Source organism: Pseudophryne corroboree, chromosome 2 (genome assembly GCF_028390025.1).
Source record: "Pseudophryne corroboree isolate aPseCor3 chromosome 2, aPseCor3.hap2, whole genome shotgun sequence".
Classification (NCBI taxonomy): Eukaryota; Metazoa; Chordata; class Amphibia; order Anura; family Myobatrachidae; genus Pseudophryne; species Pseudophryne corroboree.
This window is the reverse complement of record NC_086445.1, coordinates 911,084,134-911,111,026: the sequence shown is the minus strand read 5'-3', so window position 1 is coordinate 911,111,026 and position 26,893 is coordinate 911,084,134. Positions and strand designations below refer to the sequence as shown.

Here is a 26,893-nt window from a genome sequence, read left to right as displayed (position 1 = left end):
AACGCTATTTGTACATTCTAACGTGATTTGTGTAATTTTGTTTTATTTTAAGGGAAGTTCGCTAGTCACTTGGGAACTATCCAACAACCAATAGTTACTGGAAAGGGTTAAGTGCTCTTCGGATCACACCCACATGTTCCAGTAAATAGAGGTTCAGGTCGCAGGGGCCCTAGGTCGAGTACGCCAGCGCTAGTGCAGTGTGTGGGCGTATTGGTCGACGTGGGCAAGTGAGTGGAGTACTCGGTAAACTGCCACCGCCGGCCTACCCCGGACATCTTGGTTTTTGTAAGGGTTCGCTGAAGACCCTGATTTGAAGGTCAGAGGTAGTGAAAGCAACACCTGCAAAGATGGGGGCCAGTTGTTCAGGTAGGGGGCGATCAACCTCGGTTCGGGTTGATTCAGTAAACCGACCAATCGGGTCGGCAAGGTATGTAATGTGTGAAAAATACGGTTCACACACAGAAGTTTTGTGCGATGAATGGGAAAGAATGACTGTGCACGATGGGGAAAAGTTCCCACGGGTAGGCAGTTTTAGTCCTGAGGTGTTACAGAATCTAAGGAGAAGGATATGTCTCATTAAATCTGCAAAGAGACGGATCAAACATTATGATTATTTACAGTTATGGCAACAGGAAGGTGAAATACAAAGAGGATTGGCTCAAGCGGGTGGATCTAACCCTATTAGAAAACTGATAGCCACCGCGCCACCACCACCATACATAACGGGAGAGAGGGTGGTTGCAGAGAATGGCACACTGGTGAATGATAAACATGCACTTAGTAATTGTATAAATGTTAAGCCTAATGTAACCAAGATTGTTGATGCAAATGTTAACCCGTGCAAGCTGTACCCTGTTTTAAACTTTCCCCAGGATTGTGACCAAGAGGATGAACCAACAACAATATCGGCACTCTCTCTAGCAGCCACCATAGCAGAAACAACAGTGGGCACGGCCCAACCCGTAAGATTAGTATCAAAGGCCCCTAGTGGAGGGACAGGTGAGATCGTATCAGCTGGTAAGTACGGCACCATACAATATACTGAAACCATTTCACCACATGCTGTAGAATCTACTCAGAATGATGTTATTGGACTTAATCCCGTTAGGGTAATTGCAGTGCCAAATGGAAAAACTGACACTTCAGGAGTCACTCCTCTCAGACACATTGCCATGCACTGCCCCTTTACCCGAATGGAATTAAGATCAATGGTGTCTGAATTCCCTGATCCTAGGAAAGATCTAGTTGCAAGCCAGGAATACATTAGAGAGCTAGGAAATACTGTAGAGCCCAATAACAAAGACTGGCAGATATTGCTGAGGGCATGTTTACCCTCCAATGTCGACTCAGCGAAATTTTTAGCTGACTGTAAATTAGATGAGGATGTACCCCTTACGGATGTGTACAACCAAGATAATGTAAAGAGAATAAATTTACAGTTAAAAGAGTATTTTCCAGCTGTTGTCAGATGGAACAAAATTTTCTCCATCAAACAGAAAGAGGGAGAAACAGCAGCTGATTATTTTCATCGGGCACTACAGGATATGGCTAAGTATACAGGCATAGAAGACATTAAGACAAATGTGAATCATAGAGAAGCAGCAGTATCTGTGTTAATGGATGGTTTAAAGGAAGTATTGAGGACAAGGGTACAGACCACCCAACCATGTTGGCGAGGTCTGTCGGTGGCTACTTTGAGAGAGGCCGCTGTTGATCATGATCGGAATATCACCAGACACAGGGAGTCGCAGAGTGATAAGTTAATGGCCGTAAGTATACAGGCCCTGACTACCAGGCAACCTCTGTATAAATCTCCGACCCCTGTGGGTAAGTCAAATGTGGTAACTTGTTATTACTGTCATAAAGAGGGACACTATGCACGAGACTGTAGATCAAAGAATGCACAAAAATCATATCAACCCCCTAGACAACGACATGACACGCGAAATTGGGATCAAGGACCGCAAATACGGAGTTATGAGCCACACGCAGGGGAAACAAAAAGGTATCCCCCAAAAAGAGACTGGCAAGTCACTGATAGATCCCATTTACCCCCTTCACAGGTAATAGCTGCCAGCGCAATGCAGGGAGGCCACCACGCACCATAGGGGTGAGGCCACACCTGTAATCTGCAGCCAGTGAAATTAATTGCGAACCTTGGAAGTGAATCCGAGGTCACAATTGATGTAGCTGGTAAATCTCTAAATTTCCTTGTAGATACGGGGGCGGCCAAGTCAGTGATAAATTCGACCGTGGGCATGAGAACCACTGGTAAAACAATTCCAGCCATGGGTGTAACAGGAGTAGTACAGCACTACACTTTAAGCAAACCTGCAGAGATTACGATAGGGCCTTTGCATACCAAGCATTCTTTCCTGCTGGCTGCATCGGCTCCGACTAATCTCCTAGGGAGAGATTTACTGTGCAAAATGGGATGCGTCATATACTGTACTCCTGAAGGTGTGTTCTTGGATATACCCGAAAACCACGCTCAGGAAGCGCAGGATATGCTAGACTCCCCAACAAGATTATTGTCACACACTGTTGTTGTAAATAGGTGTCCGTCCAAGGTAGAGGAAATGATTTCCCAGATACCGGAATCACTTTGGACCAAGGATGGACAAGACACTGGATTGATGGCAAATGTAGCCCCAGTAGTTGTGCAAGTAAAAGATGGTAGGATAGCTCCAAAAATCCCACAATATCCTCTGAAGCCAGAGGTGGAGTTAGGAGTTTTCCCTGTAATAGAGCGCTTGCTACAACAGGGCATTCTGGTAAGGACGTCCAGCACTGCAAATAGTCCCATCTTCCCTGTTAAAAAGAGTGGGGGGAGGGGTTACAGATTAGTGCAGGATCTAAGAGGGATCAACAAAATAGTTGAGAGTCAATTCCCCGTAGTGCCAAATCCAGCTGTCATTCTTATGCAAATCCCTCCCACTGCCAAATTTTTCACTGTGATTGACCTCTGCTCCGCTTTCTTCTCGGTACCTCTGCACCCTGACAGTCAATACTTATTTGCATTCACATACAGAGGAGTTCAATATACATGGACTCGCTTACCACAAGGTTTCATAGACAGTCCAAGTATTTTCTCACAAGCTCTGCATGATTGTTTACAGTCTTTCCAACCAGGGAGTGGATCAGTATTGATCCAGTACGTGGACGATTTACTACTGTGTTCAGATTCACTGGAAGCGTCCCTGAGAGATACGAAACAGCTCCTGTTTCATCTTTCAGACACAGAACACAAGGTTTCCAAAGACAAGTTACAATTATGCCAGACCCGTGTGAAGTATTTGGGACACTGTCTAACACAAGGACTGAGACACCTTACCGCTGATAGAATTCAAGCAATTCGTGACATGACCCTGCCACAAACCCAGCAACAGATTAGAACGTTCTTAGGAATGTGTGGGTATTGCCGTAACTGGATCCCAGGTTTTTCCATACTGGCCTTACCTTTGCAGGAAATGGTCTCATCAAGCAAACCTGATCGGATTTCTCACACAGACGAATCTGAGATGGCATTTGAGAGACTTAAACAGTGCCTAACGCAGGCACCAGCATTAGGTATGCCAGACTATGGGAAACCCTTTGAGCTGTACGGAACAGAGAGTGCTGGGTGCGCAGCAGGTGTCTTAACCCAGAAGCATGGTGATGCCAGCAGGCCGGTAGCCTACTACAGCGCTCAGCTAGATACGGTAGCGCGATCCCTCCCCACATGCTTGCGAAGTGTTGCAGCAATAGCATTGCTAGTCACAAAAAGCGAAGATGTAGTGCTAGGACACAACCTCACAATTCATACACCACATGCAGTGTCAGCCTTACTGAATTCTGCCCAAACCAGACACGTCTCATCAGCGCGGTTTACAAGATGGGAGTTGGCATTGATGGCCCCCGTAAACATCACCATAAGGAGATGCAGCGCATTAAATCCTGCAACGTATCTCCCAGGTGTGCCTGGACAGGCACAAAGGGTGGAGGATGAGAGTGATGGTGAAGGAGGATTTAATACAGGGGATGACACGCATGATTGTATGGAATATTTGACCCAAAATTTCACGGCAAGGCCTGACATCAGTGACAACCCACTGGAAGATGTAGATTTTACTTTCTACACTGACGGTAGTTGTCACAGACAGACGGACTCGGGAGACTTGTGTACTGGATACGCAGTCGTAGATGACCAAGGTACCATAGAAGCAGAACCGCTAGGCCCACCTCACTCAGCACAAGTTGCTGAACTGGTTGCCCTAACCAGAGCATGTGAATTGGCTAAGGGCAAGTCAGCCAATATTTACACAGATTCTAGGTACGCATTCGGAGTAGTCCATGATTTCGGAGCCCTATGGCGCCTCAGAAATTTCATGACGGCAGCTGGCACACCCGTAGCGCATGCATCCCACATCAAAAGACTTCTAACAGCGATACAGGAACCCGACAGAGTGGCTGTTATCAAGTGTAAAGCTCACACATATAGCCAAGACCCGGTATCACTTGGTAACAGCCGAGCAGACGAAGCTGCTAAATCAGCAGCTGGTAACCACATACAAACAGATAGTACACGACTGATGGTATTTAATACTGTAAACACACAGAAATTGTGTGAAATGCAAAATTTGTGTTCCCCACAGGAAAAACCAGTCTGGAGGTCAAAAGGATATGGCCAGGAGTCCTCAGGACTCTGGACAGATGGACATGGTAAACCAGTGGCACCCAGAGCAAACCTTCCAAGTCTAGCGGAAGCAGCACACGGGCTGACTCATTTAGGCAAAGAAGGGATGTGTAAGCTAGTAAGAGCTTATTGGTGCGCCCCAGGATTTTCCTCCCACGCGGGTAAAAGAGCGATGACATGTCTCACCTGCTTGAGGAAGAATATCGGAAAGGCAATACCGACAGAGCCATCCCATATCCCTCCGACAGATGGTCCTTTTCAGGTAATACAGATTGATTTCATACAATTGCCACCTTGTAGAAATTTAAAGTATGTTTTGGTCTGTATTGATGTGTTTTCAAATTGGGTTGAAGCATTTCCTGCGGCCACAAATACAGCTGTATTTACTGCAAAGAAAATTGTGCAGGAATTTGTGTGTAGGTACGGTATCCCTAGAATAATTGAAAGTGATAGGGGTACCCATTTCACAGGTGAAGTCTTTCAAACAATGTGTAAGTTGATGGGAATTAATAGTAAGCTGCATACTCCGTACCGCCCCCAGGCGAGCGCGAAGGTGGAAAGAGTAAACAGCACTATTAAAAATAAATTGAGCAAGGTAATGACTGAAACAGGACTGTTATGGCCGGAAGCTTTGCCAATTGTATTATACAGCATCAGAACCACCCCCAGGTCCCCTCTTAATCTGTCTCCCTTTGAAATTCTGTTTGGTCGACAACCCCATGTTATGATTAACCCCCAGGATGATTTGAAATGTAACAATGAAGTAACCGTAAAGTACTTGGTTAAGATGAGTAAGCAATTGAGGAATCAGAATGATAATCTAAAGTTGGTGATTCCTGATTTGCCAGACAGTAATTGTCATGACATTGAACCTGGGGATTATGTAATGATACGGAATTTTCTACGCTCAGGTTGCCTTATTGACAGATGGGAAGGACCATATCAAGTCTTATTGACCAGCACAACTGCTTTGAAGGTTGCCGAGAGAGAGACTTGGGTTCATTCGTCTCATTGTAAAAAGGTCACTGACCCAGAGAGGTCCCGTGATAAAGAACAGACGGTAGAGGTTGTATCACTAGAGTGTCTGTTCAGGGAGGATTGAGACGACACCTGAGCGCTGAGAATAACAAGACCGGAAGCTTGTCGAGCCAGATTTCTTTTTCCCATTTGTTATTTTCTCCAGTTCCCACCTCCCTCCTATTTCCTTTCCCCCTTCTTATTTTTCTCCTTTTACTCCTCTAAGATGGACTTGCCCCAAGAGACTGTGATCCGGATTTTCCTGTTGACCATAATGTTGACCAGAGCAGTCTGTTTCGGTGAGAGTACCATGGAGGTCGAGAAAGGATCGGGAATGGGTTCTGATGACCAGGATGCAGGCGTAGATTTCCAAGAACAACATAATCTCAGAGTAAAGGCGAGTATCAGAAAACTATCTGGTAGCATTGACAATAGAAGGAATTGTGAAGGATTGTTGGCTGAAGAGAACTGCATCTGTAGGCATTGTGACAATATAGTTGAGGATGGGTGCATAAAGAAATGTCAGTCCAGTTTTAATGTCCACATGGACCGGCATCCATTGAGTGACTATCACTCCTTAGTGGGTAAAGTGTTAAATCAGACAGACAGTTGGGTATGCTCTCAAGTACCTCAAGGCCATAGCAAATCAGGACTAGTACCATTCCCTTTAACGGTAGGAGAGGTACTTGAGCTAAGTGGTGGGAGGCCGGTGGACAAGAGGTTTAATATCTCTAGCCCTCCTAGTTTGAAGCTCCACCAATATCATGTGGATAGGTCTTTAGTATGCAATGGATAGACAGTCACACTTGCGCAACTGTGGCTGCTTTTCTCAGTAGAGGGATTGAAGTTCCACCAACACTTCACAACGTAACAAACAAAAATAGAATACCTCCACACAGAATAGCGCACACACAGAGAATAATTGATTTCCACAGAGAATACTTATTATTTGATGAATCTTTCATAGGTCTTTAGAAGGATTTGGATAACCTCAAAAAACAGAAAATACATATAGTGTTATATCTTTATAACAATTTGTCTAGGTCTTTATGAGGAAAACCGTACCCTTAGATTTGTCTATCGGGTTTAATGATAGACAAAAAAGCGTCTTGACCTCCAAATGGTCATACAGGGTTCCTCCTTTCAGTAAAACCTCCTTTTCGGCCTTCCAATGAAAACTCCTCAGGTTTTCACATGTAAAAACAGAAAATCACCACCATAGTGTAAAACCATAATTTATTTTCACATACAGAATTAAAAATTGGCCTCCCACCCTTAATGGTGGTCTACCATTAATGTCTATCATTAAACCCGATAGACAAATTTAAGGGTACGGTTTTCCTCATAAAGACCTAGACAAATTGTTATAAAGATATAACACTATATGTATTTTCTGTTTTTTGAGGTTATCCAAATCCTTCTAAAGACCTATGAAAGATTCATCAAATAATAAGTATTCTCTGTGGAAATCAATTATTCTCTGTGTGTGCGCTATTCTGTGTGGAGGTATTCTATTTTTGTAGGTCTTTAGTATGCTTTAATATTTCCAATCCCCGAAAGCCGGGAAATTGGGAAGTGTCATGGAGTAATCAAACCATGACATTCTCACATAGAGCCGACAGATTGCCCATAGACACAGAACTTATACGCCAGATAGCCGACCATAGGAAATTCTTTCGGTATAGGTACACCTTAGGAAGTAGGATCATGCGAGTTGGAGAAGTATCACCAGGATACTGTGCACAGGTCGTACAAACTGAGACGTGTACTAAACAGATGAGAGAATTAGGGTTAGGAGAATTCACATGGAAAATTTGTAATATGGTTATGTCACACTCCGTCCCATATGTTCTCCCCGATGATGCATATTTCATATGCGGGAGGAAGGCGTATAAGTGGCTTGCCCCAAACTCAGAAGGGTTATGTTATATTGGAAAAGTACTGCCTGAGGTAATGACTGTATCCCACACTAAAATGAAAGATATTCACCGCAGTGCCCAAGCTCCTTATACTCACACTCATTAAGAGCACATCGTTAAACGGCACCTAATAGAAAGAACAGAGCATTCGGCCTCTGACCTGATCCATGAATCCACCGGGATTCAATTCCTACTCGCGTTAGATATCACTCGTACTGCCAGAGGAGTGATAAATTACAAATATATATCTGCGCTTGCAAATTTATTAGACAATATCACCGAAATGTATGACGACACATTTAGGTACACTGGGAAAGAGTTACAAGCCTACAAAACAGAACTGGTTCAGCATAGGATGATTCTCAATTACCTCACAGCTGTGACAGGCGGGTATTGTGTTACCCTGGCAACTCAATATGGAATCAAATGCTGCACGTACATTACAAACAGCACGGAGGACCCAGCCGAGGTCATAGACCAAAAGATGGATGACATCTTACAATTAAAGTGGGAGTTTCGAAGGAAACACAATCTCACACTCGCTGCTGTGGGTAATGAGCTGACCAGTTGGGTGTCATGGTTGAACCCACGAAATTGGTTCTCTGGTTTAGGAGAATGGGCCCAAGGTATTATTATGGATGTAGGGAAATTTCTTTTGTGTATTCTGGGTGTCATCATATTGGTCGGTCTGATATTTAGATGCGTTCGGGTTTTAGCGAAGCGTAAAAGTAATACCAGGGTGATGAGTCTAAGGAGCGAGGACACTGTACTAACAACAACAAATTTGATGTATGACCCAACAATAGAGACAATGTTGTGATGAAAATGTGATTCCACGGTCCGTTTCTTTCACCCGTTTCTCCTTCGTTTTTCTCCAAGGTACAAAGACTCGCTTGGAAGAAGGATTTGAAGACCACATTTATACAAAGATTTTTTTTTATGGACTATGTTGCCGGCCCCCAATATCCCTAGTGACTTTAATGAAAACGCTAGCCCAGAACTTTAGTGATTTAAAATTTTATGGACATTGAAACGGCTTTGCTCGCATTATAGCAAAAGCCCAAAGAGACTACAGTCAACATGTACATCGAGACAAGACACAAGACAAGACCTCAATCAACAAATGTATATTAAACTCACATAGTTTATGACTGCATTTACCATAATTGCTTCTTATCTTCATTTCTTCAACCTTCAGGTAATGACACACATAGTCGATAGGGAACATAGGCACAGATATCAACACTCACATATCCCCCCATTCATGTATCATCAACTAAAATGTGCTCCCCCATTTTGTTACAACAAAAAGCCGAAAAGAGCTCGGTAAAGTTTGACAGCCCATCCACAGGCCCGTAATACGGGATAAGAAGGAATTCAAATGTATACTTCGCAATACCTCGAAGCTTGATTTAAAACACGTACGGCACGATGATACATGACCCCTCAAACATGGACTCATACACACATGCTTCTACTATCTCACTAGGTCATACCTTTTTCCCACCTTCCTCTCTTCTCCCTTACCCAATCATAGAAATTTATTTATACATGACATATATTTTTCTCTTTTTGAACTGTTTTAGGAAGTGGCAGTTATTGATGACTGCCAAAGGGTGGACTGTCAAAGTAAGAAAATATCATGCTACACGTTGCCATATATTCACCTCATGCGCGTGCCTGCTGCACGTGCACATTCTCTCCCGTGCGTGCGGATATACGCAGCCGCGTGATGGCGCCCCGGCAATGCGCTCGAGCGCGTGGTATGTGCATTTACGGTAGAGTTTGTGTGCATCTAGCGGGCGACTCAATCGTTTAATAATAAAACCAAATAGTATGTTTTATAGATAATGTTCCCCTTAATAATGACTGTAAGTTTGGTTAATGTAAATGGTCGCTGGACAGAGGAATTCCTCTTTGTATGGTACGAAGGGTCAGACAGGGTTTGAACAGCTGTGTCTGGTACCTAACTAAAGAACATTTTAATAGCAACAATCCGGTGTTGGTTAGGTAAAGATTAATCGCTCCTGCGTATAGTTATGGCCATTAGTAGATTCTGGACATTTCATATATGTGCGATTCATTACCCATGCGGCGGGAATCTTCAGATTCCCTCCCACCTGAGCAGTTTGATATAGTCACAGCCCACCTGTTCAAACTAACCTATGACCTTTTGTTATGATGCGAGGAGACATTCCTGTGTCCAATGAACAATGAGATTATAGGTCCCTTTGTAGTATACTGTACTCAGTGTATATAAGATCAGCCAGCCTGGGCAGCTCTCGCTCACTCCACAAACGGTTTTCATATTGACTAACTCGGAGCTGGTACCAGGCTGCGCAGCGATCGTTCCCAGTGTGTGTAAGTAATTCTCTGCAAACCAACTTATTCTCTGTGTGTATTGGCCATTCCCTTTCTCTCTGTTATAGTATAAGTTTGTGACGCTATTGTATATTTTCTGTCTAGATATTCTGTTAGAATTATATGTTAGTCTGTAGTGTATGACTTGTAAACTGTTTTACCTTTTTCAATATAACTAAAAGCTTGGTAGTAAAGGTGTTGGAACCTTAGCACGGTATCGTGTGTTCATTTACATTGCTGAGGGTAATAGGAGCGTCTTGATCGCTCAAACAGCTTTAGTGTTAATCAGGTTAAGCAGCGTTATATCGCTACAGTGTTTCAGAACAAGGTTTACAGCATAAGAGTATCCTTTCTGTGTGTTACATTCAAGGTTTACTGATTGTCATCTTGTGAGCGTCTGCGCCGCTCGTGATCTCCTCGTGGTCTCGAGCGTCCGCTACGCTGGTAGCGTAGCATTACGGTAGTCTCTCGCCTATAGCGTGCTCGACACCACGCATTAAGCTGTAAGCGAGCGTTCCGCATGTGCGTCTCGATCACGGCCGAGCGTATGCTACGCTAAGTGCGTACCCTTACGGTACCCCATACGCCAATTGCGTATTAAGTCTCTTACCCATTAATGTGAAGGTTTTAAGGTAATCAAATCAACATTATCAGTGGATTGCAGTGTTAAACACACCACTAATAAAAGTGTATACACCAGATTTCTTTAATTCAAAGGCCTAAAAAGGACAGTGTGTCACACCCATGTTTTTAAAGCAGCATATTTTTGCTACTTACAAAGTGCTCAGAAGTGTTTAGCAGGGTTGTATCATATCATACCCACCAACATTTTACACATAAAAACCGGTACAAATTAGGACAATGGGTGTGCAGAGCCGGATTAAGGCCCCGGGAGGCCTGGGGCACTAAAGAGCAGGGGGCCCCCATGGACTAAAATAATGTGTGTTAGTATATATATATTTAACAGATACAAAGATGAGCAGCACTCACAGGTCTTCTAAGTATAGTACATCATAGGTACAGGACACCATGCATTAGTTAATTTTCTCAAATCTTTTGTCAGGACAATATACTATCAAAATCAACTTTACCTTTATAACTTCACCCTGTGACAAGTTGTGTGGAGACCAACACTACCGGGCGCTGCGCACTTTGTTTCAATACAACTTGTCACAGGGTGTACTATAGTTAGAAGACCTGTGAGTGCTGCTTGTTTTCGTATCTGCTAAACTGACCACAGCCGTGGTGGCGAGAGGGTACAGAGGTACACATCTCCACAAGAAGTGACCGAGTGTCAGCAAAATGTGCTACATATATATATATATATATATATATATATATATATATATATATATACATAAAGCAAATATAGATCGGTGATTTGGTGGGTATGTATGTGAGAAAAAAAATTAAATAATAATAATAATATATATATATATATATATCCATACAAATACTATTTGGTGATGCCAATTTAAGTCCCTTGGCAACATGTATTTTGGATCATACACCCCCCCCCCACACACACACACATTTGGACCACACAGAGTACCACACACACACACACACTTTACCCCTCATCTCCAAGCAGTGGCGGAACTAGCGAGCGGTGGGCCCAGGTGCGACAAAATGCTTTGGGCCCCCTTCCCCCATCCCATCCAAGTCCACCCCCTCACCCCTGGAGAGGACCTGGTGAGGGGAACCTGCTCAGGGCCAGAGAAATGGATACCTAGCAACAGTGCCGTAACTAGACATTTTAGCACTGTGTGCAAGAAACGGCATCGGAGCCCCACCCCTGCATGCAAAACAGGGGCAGTGCGCGCGGTAGCCACGCGCATAAATACATAGTAGCGTGGCTTTGTGGGGAAGGGGTGTGGCCACAAAATAATACCAATTCATAAAACGGTGCACAGTAGTCTCCAGTATTCAAATTACGCCGCACAGTAGCACCACTACACCAGGTAGAGACCCTTTTACACCTTACGGCAGACAGATTCCTCTTTTTACACATTACAACAGACAGTGTCCCCTTTTTACACATTACGGCAGACAGCGTCCCCCTTTTTACACATAACGGCAGACAGCGTGCCCTTTTTAGACATAGCGGCAGACAGCATGCACTTTTTACACATAACGGCAGACAGCGTGCCCTTGTTAAACATAGCGTCAGACAGCATACACTTTTTACACATAACGGCAGACAGCGTGCCCTTTTTACACATAACGGCAGACAGCGTCCCCTTTTTACACATTACGGCAGACAGTGTGCCCTTGTTACACATCACGGCAGACAGATTCCCCCATTTTACACATTGCGTCAGGCAGATTCCCCCTTTTTACACATTACGTCAGGCAGATTCCCCCTTTTTACACATTGCGGCAGGCAGATTCCCCCTTTTTACACATTGCGGCAGGCAGATTCCCCCTTTTTACACATTGCGGCAGGCAGATTCCCCCTTTTTACACATTCCGGCAAGCAGATTCCCCCTTTTTACACATTGCGGCAGGCAGTCCCCCATTTTTACACATTGCGGCAAGCAGTCCCCCATTTTTACACATTGCGGCAGGCAGTCCCCCTTTTTGTACATGGAAAGAAAGACAGACAGACAGACAGACAGACAGACAGACAGAAAGAAAGAAGAATTATACTTACCCTCTCCGCTGGCTCAGGCTCCTCGGTGCAGCTTCTGGTCACGATTCCCGGGCAGGAGAGAAGGAGGAGAAGGGAGGTGGAGGAGGGAGCCGCAGCAGCGCTGTGTTATTGGTGGAGGCGCTGCTGCTGCTGCCCCTCTGCTTCACTATAGGCTGTTCTCGGAAGACAGCCTATAGTGAAGCAGAGGGACAGCAGCAGCAACGCCTCAACCAGTAGTTAAGCGCTGCTGCGGCTACCTCCTCCTCCTTCTCCCCCGTACCGCTGCGCTCCTCTCCTCTCTGTCCGGGCGGCTGTGTGCTGCGGGCAGCGGTTGCCCGCAGCACACAGCGGCAGGTAATGAGTCAGTTTGACTCATTACATGCTTTGGGCCCCTGGATAGTGGCGGGCCCCAGTGCAACGCACTGGTTGCACTGGCGGTAGTTCCGCCTGTGTCTCTAAGTCTGAAGTCGCTGCAGAATGCTGGCAAGACCACAGGAGCCAGACACAGAAGGAGAAGACGAATCCCGGTAAAGTTGGGGGCGTGGCCTAATCACGGACGTTTGGCCACGCCCCCTTTACAATTGCAACTTGAAAAAAACAACCTCTACCTTGCAGCAGGCACCATCTGAGCCCGCCGGGTATAGGTGGCACAGGACGGGTCCAGCAGGAGAGTATCTTGCTATGGGGCCGCTGCATTCTGTGAGGTTACTGCTTCCCTGCATGTGATGGTCTCCGATGGCATCTGTAGATCGGTGACCACAGCGCTGGCTGCTCAGATGTATGCTGAGGGGCAGTTAACTTCATTTATAAAAATGCATTCAAACCGCCTGTAAGGGAGAGCAGGGATGGGGGCCCCTAAGACAGGGGGGCCCAGGGTTATGTACCCCCTGGGCCCCCCCCTTAATCCGGCTCTGTGGGTGTGGCTAAGTTTAAAGTGGACGTGGCCATGCCCCCTTTCCTATACTTTCAATGTAAATTTGGAGAGTCAAAAATCGGTACAAAGCCCTTTTTGGCAGGTACAGACCATAAAAAAGGTACTGTGCTTGTGTTATCAGTTTGCTGTGGGACGGTTTTCAATGAAAGGCCTAGAGCTGCAGCTGCACCCGCTCCATTGTAAATCCGGCTGTTTCTGTGACAATGCATACCCTCCAACATTTTACACATAAAAATCGGTACAAATTTGAAAAGGGTGTGTGGCCACAGGTAACTTTTTTTTATAATTTCAATGGAAGTTTGGAGAGCTAAAAATCGGTACAGACCATAAAAAAAATGTACTGTACCTGCCAAAAAGGTACAGTTGGAGGGTATGTCATACATATGTTATGTGAGAGCACAACATATAATGTAGCAGCATAGTTAGAAGTTTTGGAATCATTTAGTGTTAAGGCAAAAAGCAGATCACACAGAATTTAGTGGCTTGCAATATACAGGTGTGACACCAGCCAAAACCACCTTCAAAGGGCATAAGCTTCTACTTGGTATAAAAAAAAAAAAAGTAGGCTCAAGCACGTGTGACTTTATATAGCCAACTGGACATGTTTACAACACCAAATGTTCCTGTAAAAAGCATTGCCAGGTTTAGGTGAATAAAAATATAACGTTTAAAGTTTTATTAAACCAGGTAAACATGGACGCCAGCTGGTCATACACAAAAGGATAAATATCAGTATTTCCAAAGGGAAATTGTGTGCCTCATCTTAAGGGATACTGCAAACATTTATGTAGACTAAAACACAAACAATGCATCTTCATAAAAGGATTTAACAAAGTCCTGTACGGTGAGAAGTGTGGTTCTTCATCAAATGGCATATGGGAACACACAAATGACTCAATACAGACCATCACCGGCATTTCAGTCCTTCCAAATTTAGACCATTCCATGGGTCATACCAAACGGCCTACATGGGGTGAATGCGTTACCTCTTAAGAGCTAACATATCCTATTTTGGTATGATACTTTCTGAGAGGAGCTTGTAATCCAGGGTGAAAGGCGGTTCCTTTTTTTGCTGCGGAGAGACAGGAATGGGCTCACGAACATACCCCAGGAAAAGAGGTAATCCTGTGATATCATCATTTAGGAAGAATAAGAACGGGCGGTTGATGCTAAAAGTAGAGAACGAGCGGGACGTGACGACAGATGTGGCTGCAGCAGCTTCAACTCCCTCCTCATTGAGTTCCAATGTGGACTGGTGTTCAACACTGGACACAAACAAGGCCTCATCTGAGATCCCCTTTAAATTTGGACTAGTGAACAACTGGCCAAGTCCTACAAAACAAGCAAAAGTTACCATAGGATACATGGTGTTAAAATACAAAATTTGTACATCCCTCCAGTATTTAAACCCTACCCCAAAACCACCCCTTTTGCAGCCTAACTCCCTTCCGCTGCTGGTAGCCTGACCGCATCCCATACATATGTATATATATATATAAAATATCCAGTATGATTTACTGACAGACAGAATGCTGGCTGACAGTATTACGACAGCGGTATCCCGTCTGCCGGAAGAGAGTCCTCTCGTGGGCATGCTGCTCTTGCCAGGCTTCGGGCCCGCGTGGCTCACTTTGCTCGCCACAGGTTCAATTCCCACTCGGTTGGTGGTGTGGACTCGGCGTGGGTATACCAGGCGGCCGTCAGGATTTCGTCTATCAGGCCTCCTGAATGTTGGGATCCCGACAGCCGGCATTTTAACGGCATCTCATATATATATATATATAAATATATATATATATACACATACATACAGTTCTGTGCAAAAGGGATCGGGTTCCAGACAGTTCACTTGAATTATACATACATATAGATTATATATACATGCACAAAGCGGGTAAAATAAGTATTGAACACATTAATATTTTTCTCAGTAACTATATTTGTACTGGTGCTATTGTAATAACATGGACCGTACCTCACCACTCACTGCCTGCAGCAAGTGAACCCGCCCACACTCACAGAGGATGGTCAGTAGTTCTGTGGGCTCAACTGTTCCAGGAAGGGGGGGGGATTTGATCCCAGGATTGAGTATTTTTTAATCCTGATACCCGGGATTGAAAAAAAGGCCACCATTGGCCTCCCTAGCAACAACCCATGCAAGGTCATCAAACAATAGATGTCCTTAATTTGAGTTATGTGTAATAATGTGAAATGACACAGGGAAAAATTATTTAACACGCTTACTGAAGTTTATTTAATACTTCGTACAAAAGCCTTTGTTGGTGATGACAGCTTCAAGCCTCCTCCTGTAGGAGAAACTAGTCACATGCATTGCTCAGGTGTGATTTTGGCCCATTCTTCCACACAAACAGTCTTCAAATCTTGAAGGTTCCGTTCTTCTATGAACTCTGATCTTTAGTTCTTTCCATAGATTTTCAATTGTATTCAAGTCTGGCGATTGGCTGGGCCATTCTAGCAGCTTTATTTTTTATCTCTGAAACCAATTGAGAGTGCCCTTGGCTGTGTGTTTGGGATCATTGTCTTGCTGAAATGTGCACCCTCGTTTCATCTTCCACATCCTGTTAGATGGCAGCAGATTTTTCAGTACATTTTTCCATTCATCTTTTCTTCAGTTATATGAAGTATGCCAGTACCGTATGCAACAGCCCCACACCATGATGTTCCCACCTCCAAACTTCACTGTTGGTATGGTGTTTTTGGGGTGATGTGCCAAATATGGGGTGTATTATGGCATCTGAACAGACTATATTCTCCCAGTATTTCAAAGGCTTGTCCAAATATTGTACAGAAAACTTTAAACGAGCTTCAACATGCTTTTTCATCAGCAATGGAGTCTTGCGTGGTGAGCATGCATACAAGCCATGGTGGTTGAGTGCTTTACTTATTGTTTTCTGTGAAACAATTGAGCCTGCTAATTCCAGGTCTTTCTGAAGCTCTCCAAAGTGGTCCTTGGCTCTTGGACAGCTCTTCTAATAATTCATTTCACTCCTCTGTCAGAAATTTGTGAGGAGCACCTGGTCGTGACCAGTTTATGGTGAAATTATGTTCTTTACACTTTTGGATTATGCCCCAAACAGTGCTCATTGGAACATTCAGAAGTTTAGAAATCCTACTGTAACCAATGACATCAGTATGTTTTGCAACAATAAGGTCGCGAAGGTCTTGAGAGAGCTCTTTGCTTTTACCCATCATGCAATGTTTCTTGTTTGACACCTTGGTAATGAGACACCATTTTATAGGCCAATAGTTGGGACTGAACCAGCTTGTATTAATTAGCACTGACAAGGAGCAGGATTGCTTTCTAATCACTGATAAGGGGGTACTAACGGAGCGATTGCTGCTTAAAATCTAAGCAATCTGACTAGATTGCTTAGATTTTAAGCATGATCTCTCCGTGTGTACCCCCACAGCGATAGCGAGGCGCAGCCCCGCGCATTGTTATCGCTGGTGCTAGATAGGCCTGCACGCAGGCTCAATCTAGCAGGTCGCTCATTTCACCCGCTGGGTGAAATGAGCGGCCCCCCTTTATCCCCCCACACGCTCAGCACACATCGCGCTGTGCTGAGCGGGGGGAGAGATGTGTGCTGAGCGGTTCACTCAGCACACATCTCTCCCCAAACCGGGCTGTGAATACAATAAATTTTAACTGGTGTCTTGGCTTTCCATATCTTTTTGCACCTCCCTTTCTTCATGTGTTCTATACTTTTTCCCTGTGTCATTTCTCACTATTACACAAATTAATTTATGGAATCTATGGTTTGATTTCTTTGCATTTGTGGATTGCATGGGTTATTGCTGACATTTGGTGAAAATTTCATTACAATAGTCCCAATACAAATATATGTACTGAGAAAACTGTTGATGTGTTCAATACTTATTTTACCCGCTGTATGTATATATATATATATATATATATATATAGAGAGAGAGAGAGAGACAGAGAGAGACAGAGAGACAGAGAGAGAGAGAGAGAGAGAGAGAATGTATTGGGAGGGCACACCAGATGAAATCTGCATCTCATTGGTGAGGTATTTCTCTTTAGGGGTTGTACAATAGGAACTTTGACATTGGTATATAGCTATAAAATTATCTAGTCGGTCTCCTGACCCTATCGGGTTTCTGGCATCTGCAATCCCTGTCAGGATTCCGGCGTTGGTATTCTGGCTGCCGATATCCCAACAGCTGGTATCTTAACCAAATCCCATTCTATGCTGCTTCCACTCTGTCCCAGTTATACAGAAAAATCTCACTGGCAGCAGCTACCCTGGTTTGCATGTAAATCAGTGTAACACAGTATAAATATAAACAACAGGTAGTACTGATGGCATAGTAAATTTGAAGCCAAACACCTGGTATTTATGTGAGCAATATGCGTGCTCTAATAACATGGGGGTATTCAGCCTTGATCGCACGCTGCCTTTTATTTGCAGCCGTGCGATCGGGTCTGAACAGAGCATGCGTGTGGGCCGCAATGTGCAGGCGCGACGGTCATCGCTGGGCAGAGACGGATTGTAAGAAGAAAGCATTTGCAGTGGCGAACGCAAGAAGATTGACAGGAAGAGGCCGTCTGGGGGTGTCAACTCACCGTTTTCAGGGAGTGTCAAGGAAAATGCAGGCGTGCCCGGCTGTTTCCAGGGAGGGTTCCTGACGTGAACTCCGTCCAGGATCATCGCAGCGGCTGAGTAAGTCCTGAGCTGTGCAGAGACTGCACAAACTTTAGTTTGTTCAGCTCTCTGAACAAGCCTTCGTACCTCTGCACAGCGATTACCCCCTCCCCTGTAGGCGGCGACTACCTGATCGCTGCAGTGCAAAAAATAGCCTGCATGCGATCAGGTCTGAATTAGGCCCATAGTGACAGGCTATCTGATCTCTGTGAACCTTAAAAATACCAGATGGTTTAAACCTCTTTGAAAATATTCTTAACCTACCCAACCACTGAGGAGGCAAAGAAAAAGCCTGTGGCCTCTCGTGTGTAGTACAAAAAAAGTACTTTACTAATAATGGTTACCAAAAAAAAACCCCACACAAGACCACCACCATCATCATCATCACCCATCCAATTCACCACTAGCATCTGTCCTCAGTTCCTCCAGAGCTGGAGCCAACTGTTAGACAAGGTCCACATGCTAGTGATTCAATAAAGTAGAATAGCTCTAGTAAGAGCTATATACCAAAAGGCTCATTAGCCACCTTTTCCCTCTCAGGATGCAGGATGGTGGTTTCAGAATGTACTTCAACGTAAAGTCCTTAAAACATCATCTAAAGCAAAAGAGGTTCCGAATGGTAGGCCTGCCAGACAAGCCTTACTTACTAACAAGGGACTGCTGTTATTTAAAGATAGGATAGGGACCCTTCATTAGATCTATCTCTATTCATCCAAAACACAGGCATCTGAGGTTCAGCCATAGATAGCGCCTCTTTCAACTAAGAGCCATAGCAATTGGCCACTCCATTCCTCCATAGGCCTTTATATGGGTAATAAAAGCAAAGTTAAGATTTAAAACAGCAGATGGCTGCATCATCTACGTAGGTGTTTTTATTGCATCCAGGTATCAAAATCCTGGAAAAATACAGATATTTAACATTATCCCCTCTTTCAAGTCTCAGGTTCAAGGCATACAACTCAAAGTCAGATTTGATCTTCACTTATGCTGTAATTTTCCTGGGGATCTACCTAGATACCCATTTACTGTTCTCTCTATGCTAGCACATGAATTGCTGGATGTTCAAATATACGTTCAAAGAAAAGATGCGTCGGATTTGTAACTATGGGGTAAATGTATGAAGCGTCCATATGGGAGGGAAGTCTACAGCATTAGACCCTGGCAAACAGCCTACAGAGCTTTCTGACGGGTGTAGTATGGTATGCCGGCGGCCGGACTCCCGGTGTCCAGCATACCAGTGCCGGAATCTCAGCCGACGGCATACCGACAGCTGGGCCAGCGTGGACCCCCAAGTGGGAGAAAAGGTGTCGGTATGCCGGGTGTCGGGATTCCAGCACCGGTATACTGTGCACCGGTATCCCAACAGGCAGCAAACTGAAGACCACCCCTTTCTGACCTGAGACACAATGCTATACATTTTCAATGACATTTTGCAGAAGAACTATCCCAGCACCAGCATGCAAAAATGGCCCAATTCATGTCACATCTGTAAAGAAAAAGTGGAACAGATTTTCAGGGGTACACATGTTACATATATAATAATGATTGTTCTTACCAAGGATGCTCAGGACGTGGCTAAGTTCCAGTTTAAAGTTAAGATTTAACTTCGGAACTCTTAAGCTTGTTGGCTTCACCTTATGTAATCGACTATAAAGTTCAGTCTTATTTAGATTGTCCAGAATCTTAGAGAGGTTCCAATTCATCTGCATTGGCATCACTACAACAAAACTCGTGTTTCCTTTAAAAGGCAACCTGGCCACCTTCATAGGAGGAAACAATAGGTTATGTATCCAGTACACATGTAATAGTGAGCTGTCACCTTAATTTTTACCTCTTTAGTGGGAATTCAAATGGTGAAAAGTCAGTTGGGTGTCTGTTGTTTAATGTCTGTTATATAGGAAAAAACAGACACCCAACTGACTTTTCAAACAATTGAATATCCCCTCTTATTTGCTATGGAAATGCATTACAATTACACACATTTATTTTATGGATGAGAAATAAAAGTTACAGAACACAAGCTACAAGTTTCTGTGTATATATTTACACTGTGCAATCAGCGTTTCTTTTGAAGATGACCGTATATAGACCGTATAGCCGTAAGAAGCTGTCAGCAAAGAAGGAGAAAGGTGTCAAGGGATATACCAGCACCGGACTTGAATCAAATAGGTATCAGTTAGGATAAGTTCCAACTGTAAAGTGCAATGGAATTTGCTGCACTATGGGGGTCATTCCCACCCGTTCGCACGCAGCGTTTTTTTGCTGCGGTGCGAACAGGTGCGGAATGCGCGGCGGGCGCAGTGCGCGTGCGTGATGTTGCCCAGTGACAGGGGTCACCGGGTTACGTTGCGGCTACCGACGGAAGCGACCGCTAAGAAGATTGAAAGGAAGGAGGCATGGATGGGCGGATCCAGACCGTTTGGAGCCATTTTTGGGGAGTGGTGAGTAAAACGCAGGCGTGTCCAGGACAACGGAGGGCGGAGGTGTGACGTCAAAGCCAGGCCCATCATCGCTGGATCCATCGCACAGGTTTTGCTTGAATTTTTTTTAGCTTAGCAGGGCTACACAAGCGATCGCAGCCCTGCTAAGCTAAAATTCACTCCCCCATAGGCGTGGACTATTGATCGCAGCAGCAGCAAAAAGTTGCTGGCTGCGATCAACTCGGAATGACCACTTATATAAGAAACTGTAAACAAATAAATAAAATCAAGGGATGGATGTAATGCACAGCAAGGCGGCCGGAGCTCCGAGATTCTGGCCAAACTCTTACTTTTTTTTAAAGCAGCAATCATTTACAAGGCAAAACCAGATTTATTTTTTTGGTATTGTAAATGATTGCCGCTTTAAAATAAAAAAAAGTACGAGTTTGGCCAGAATCTCAGAGCTCCGGTCGCCTTGCAGTGCATTACATCTGGCCCCATGTGTTAAGCAAGACCAGTGGTGCAGAGATAAGACCTAACATATCATATGATTTTCTGTGATAAACGGATATATTAAAAATGAAATGATTTGCCTTTTGTTAAACTTTACAAAATTACAAAGTTACAAGATCCACAGTTTATCCTGATATATATTTGGTTAGAAAACATTGAAAGTACATTTTCCTTTATTTCATAACTAGGCTGTGGATTTGTCTCAAATTTAAACTATGACCTATACCTTTATGTCAGTTATTATTAGAAAATTACCCGTATATACTCGAGTATAAGCCGACTTTTTCAGCACTTTTTTTTTTCAGCGGCAGCGGCGTCTGAGTGGTAAAGGAAGTGCACGAACTGGCACTTCCTTTAACACACGCCGCTGCCGCCGGAGATGCAGGAGGGACACAGGAGAGCCGTGCGCTGCGCTCTCCGTGTCCCTCCTTCAGAAGACAGCGCGGGAGCGATGGAGGGTAAGTATCTAGCACTGTGGGGCATATCTGGCACACCTGGCACTGTGGGGCATATCTGGCACACCTGGCACTGTGGGGCATATCTGGCACACCTGGCACTGTGGGGCATATCTGGCACTGTGGGGCATATCTGGCACATCTGGCACTGTGGGCCATATCTGGCACATCTGGCACTGTGGGGCATATCTGGCACTGTGGGGCATATCTGGCACATCTGGCACTGTGGGGCATATCTGGCACTGTGAGGCATATCTGGCACTATGAGGTCTGTGTACGGGTAGAGCTGCATTTCCCACCCTAGGCTTATACTCGAGTCAATAAGTTTTCCCAGGGTTTTGTGGTAAAATTAGGTGCCTCGGCTTATATTCGGGTCGACTTATACTCGAGTATATACGGTAGTTTTATTTTATTTTTTAACACCGAAAAAACTGACCCTATACACCATAAATGATCATTTTTAGTGTTTGATAGTAAAAGTCCACATTTCGTCTTATTTTGCTTACATTTTTAACCTAATAATAAATGTAACATTTTAACACTACATCAGTGCCCCACTAAAGAGTTTACTTTCAACATTTCATCATGTATAAAGTCAATTGTACACTATTAGAATGGTGTAATCATTCCCCTATGACTTCCCAGACTATGTATTTCTGAAAACCTATATTTAGTTGGTTTAATGGCATTATTTCAGGATTCAGCTATTTTTATTTGCTTTTTATTACTGCAAATTGTTTTACTTCTCTTTACAGACCTAAATATTCACCATTGTTGCAGGATTGCCCATACTAATCACAATACGGGGCTGGCGTTATTGTGACCATGTTACATGCATCATAGATTTAGGATATGGGCATGATGTCCTCCTATGCCATTGGCCGTCAAGAAAGGAGTTTGTTGCAGCTATAGCATAATTTACATTCATCAACTCCCTTCCTAACAATTCTGAGGTCACAGGGTAAATGCTGCATAATGACACTAGATGGGAGGAGGTATTCTCATTGCAGGCATAAATCAGAAGTACTTCATGTTACTCTGACCTGATGCTTCTCTACAATGATAAAGTGCTGCCCTCTTGTGGAAACAATGGAAAAATGGGTCTTTGGTGAGGTCTTTATATGATCCACTATTCAGAATCAGAATCAGAATCAGCTTTATTGGCCAGGTGTACTCACGTACACTAGGAATGTGTTGCGGTACAATGCATTGCCAAGTAGCAACATGAAGGGGGAATACATAGCATAAGAAGGGGGGAAAACATAGCAATTCCTCTGGCATTGTACCACAGCAAGACAATGAGTTGATATACAAAGCACAGCTGGACATATCGCAGGCTTCGCAGCACTTTCGCTAATATCCAATTTGCAGGTTTAAATAGGCGGTGCAATTAGTGCGTTTCAGGACAATAATTTAAACGGCAGCACATGGATTACACTGAAAGTCTATGTTTGATCATCCAGTGCACATGAGGAGGCAGCCAGGATGGATGGGGCGGAGGGGAAGGGGTTGGTGGTTGGCACTACGACATGATGCAGAGTGAATCGGGGCATCAAGCCACTATGAAGCGGGTGGCAGCAAGGGGCATGTGGGAGACTCTAAGATTTAGGAAAGTAGGCATACAAAATACAAGGGTATAGTAGGGTGTGCCGGCGGCCGGGCTCCCGGCGACCAGCATACCGGCGCCAGAATCCCGACCGCCGGCATACCGACAGCTGGGCAAGTGCAAATGAGCCCCTTGCGGGCTCGCCGCGCTGCTGGCATGGTGGCGCGCTAAGCGCTCCACACTATCTATTCTCCCCCCAAGAGGGAGAAGAAGTGTCGGTATGCCGGCTGTCGGGATTCCGGCGCCGGTATACTGTGCGCCGGGATCCTGACAGCCGGCAAACTGAAGACCACACAAAATACACAACTAGGGTATATTTAATGAAGTGCATGTCTTTAGAAGTGGAGAGTTTACCCATAGCAACCAATCACAGTCTAGCTATTATCTTCTAGAAAGTGCTAGATAAATAAGTAGAATCTGATTGGTTGCTATGGCCAACATTCCCCTTCTAAAAACTCACACCTTAGTAAATATATCCCCATACTGTACACATACTTATCACAAAACACATAGCACTTTATAGATTATACTTTTTTTAAATATAAAGTTCAAAACACATTAATTTCTTCTTCTTCCATTTCACAGGTAAATGACCTCTTTCACTATAACACAGCCAGCGGTCTCCACTCACCTGACTATCCAGCTTCTCCAGCACAAAATAGCTCAGGGGATACTTGGATGCATACATCATATCCACCAACACAGTCTCATTCTCATTTACATAGAAAATATCTTGGCTAGTCTTAGACGGATCAAACTTATTCTTCCAAACACCTGCACGCACACAATGAGGAGCTCATTATGCAATCATAGGGAATCATGAAATGCTTGACCAAAGATTGTATAGAAGCACTGGCAATAGAAATACAGTATGAAAGAGACATTCTGAAAATGGACACCAGGCCCGTACTGTGTGTCACATACTTGTCCATGCAGCGCATTGTGCATGCCCATTTCATGGTCCGTAGATGACTTTAGAAATATGAGGCCAATGCCATATTTCCAAAGAGGTCAACATAACAAAGGCGCGGGCAACAACAGGGTGTGTGGTGTGGTACTGTACACTGTGCACGCATTATACAGTAGATACACCACTGTGCTGAGAGACAATATGACTACACATATCATAGCTTCAATGTACAGTTTTGCTCTTCCTATGTCCTATCCCACAGGTTCTCAAACTCGGTCCTCAGGACCCCAACACAGTGCATGTTTTGCAGGTCTCCTCACAGAATCACAAGTGAAATTAGTTCCACATGTGGAACTTTTAAAATGTGTCAGTGAGTAATTAATACACCTGTGCACCTGCTGGGTTACCTGCAAAACATGCACAGTGTGGGGTCCTGAGGACCGAGTTTGAGAACCTATGTCCTATACGTTCGAGATCCATCCGAAATGCCGACTCCAGAATCCTGACACCCATCAGAACACAGATGCCGGAATCAAGAACAGGTCAGGATCCCGACACTGGAATCCTGAAGGTTAGTATACCTGGAAGGGTTACAGTTCGGCTGCGGGGAGGGGTTAGGTTTAGGCACTTAGGGGGAGGTAAGGGTTAGGCTGTGGTAAGGGAGGCGAGTTTGAATACTTACATCACCTCTGTTGGGAGCCTGATTATCAGGATGCCGGCATAGGTATTGTGATCCCCCGGCATCCCTTTCCGCCGGGATCGCTTACCGATCCTGTCCTAAACACTAGCTGTATGAAATCAGTGATCTACACATGTGTTCTAAATGTGAAATTTTGTAGTATATTGATTTATTATGTTTAGCAGATCTCCCATATACATCACTAATATACAGTAGGTGCAATGGCAGTACACACTTTTGCTTCTAGTACATCTGGCTGTTCAAAGATTGCAGAGAACATCATATTATACAAAATCTTTCTCTAATGGGCAAAACCATGTGCACTGTTGGGGGGGGGGGGGCAGATATAACATGTGCAGAGAGAGTTAGATGAGTTTGGGTTATATTGTTTCTGTGCAGAGTAAATACTGGCTGCTTTATTTTTACACTGCAATTTAGATTTCAGTTTGAACGCACCCCACCCAAATCTAACTCTCTCTGCACATGTTATATCTGCCCCACCTGCAGTGCACATGGTTTTGCCCAATAGAGAAAATTTTTGCTGCTGCGGTCAGGTCTGAATTAGGCCCTATATAGGGCGAGAAACATCTGTACAGACACAATATGGAGGAAATAATGAACAGATGACAGCAACTTTACGTTACCTTTGAAGTGTATAGCATTGAGGAGCATTAACACAACGTCTGCTGGGATGTTGGAAAGAAAGTTTGGGATTTTGCCCTTTGTTGCGTCACTGACCCACTTGTTTATGGAATCCAGATTGTGCCTCTTATTTTGACCAAGATTCACAGGTTTTGATCCATACAGCTTCTCAGACCTCTTTTTGAAGTTTTTTTTAATATGAAAATCTATGGGTTGAATACAACAGCAATATAAATACTGCAACACTACATATTTCTTATAATGATATCAGCAAAAAGGGGCGGGCACTCCGAAAAATAATGTTCAGTCAATGGAGGGTGCCAGAAAAAATAATTATAGGCATGAAGAATAGTACTCAAAATAATGTGAAATGGAAGGATAATCTGCATATTATGACATATTAGATAATCTAAAGCCCCATACACAGCAGCCGAGTTCCTGCCGACGCCGATAGGGGAACGACGGCCATACTGCATCATGGCTGTCGTTAACGAGGACCTCCCTCGTCTGTACATGTTCAGACGAGGGAGGGGGTCATTAACGATGCGTGGGAGTGTGCATCGTTAACGACATTGAGTGTACACACTGGACGAGATTGTAAAAGATCTCGCTCAGATCGGCCCTTCTGAACGAGATCTTTCACTTTCTCGTCTAGTGTGTATGGGCTTAACTCAAACATAAATTGCATAATATTCAGATTTGCAAGTCTACAGTATATACCTATCTAGGTCACGCACAAATATATCTGAATATTCAGATTTGCTTGTATGGGGCATACAAGCAAATCTGAATATTCAGGATTTAGAAAATGCTGATCCTGCAAAACTATAAACTTCACTTGTTACTTGCATTGTTTCCATATAACCACTCGCCATCCCTTTTCAATTTCCTAAACATACAAGATAATGTAAAAGTAAACTTAAAAAGGCAAAGTTTTTGAAAAATAAAAATAAATTATAACAGGTCTTCTCTTAATATTCAGTATTCTTCACAAATAAACATAAAACTATACATTCCTCTAGTAATAATGGGGGTCATTCCGAGTTGATTGCTCGCTAGCTGTTTTTAGCAGCCGTGCAAACGCTAAGCCGCCGCCCTCTGGGAGTGTATCTTAGCTTAGCAGAAGTGCGAATGAAAGGATCGCACAGCGGCAACAAAAAAATATTGAGCAGTTTCTGAGTAGCTTCAGACCTACTCAGCGCTTGCGATCACTTCAGACCATTCAGTTCCGGATTTGACTTCACAAACACGCCCTGCGTTCGCCCAGCCACGCCTGCGGTTTTCCTGGCACGCCTGCATTTCTCCTGGCACGCCTGCGTTTTTTCGAACACTCCCTGAAAACGGTCAGTTGACACCCAGAAACGCCCATTTCATGTCACTCTGCGGCGGCCATTGCAACTGAAAAGCTTCGCTAGACTTGTGTGAAACTACATCGGCCGTTGTGA

At 44.2% G+C, this 26,893-nt stretch overlaps 1 protein-coding gene across 1 annotated transcript in view; it reads right to left on the bottom strand.

Annotated features, from left to right (window-relative positions):
- Window positions 1–14,181: 14,181 nt before the first annotated feature.
- SERPINF2 (serpin family F member 2) overlaps window positions 14,182–26,893 on the bottom strand; it is a 33,624-nt gene continuing 20,912 nt past the window's right edge. Inside the window, exons 5-8 of the mRNA XM_063956108.1 lie at window positions 25,451–25,654; window positions 23,849–23,991; window positions 19,779–19,983; window positions 14,182–14,870 (exon numbers count right to left, since the gene is read on the bottom strand). Coding sequence (XP_063812178.1) covers window positions 14,545–14,870; window positions 19,779–19,983; window positions 23,849–23,991; window positions 25,451–25,654 — 878 coding nt within the window. The 3' untranslated portion in view covers window positions 14,182–14,544. The remainder of the gene's footprint in view (window positions 14,871–19,778; window positions 19,984–23,848; window positions 23,992–25,450; window positions 25,655–26,893) is intronic.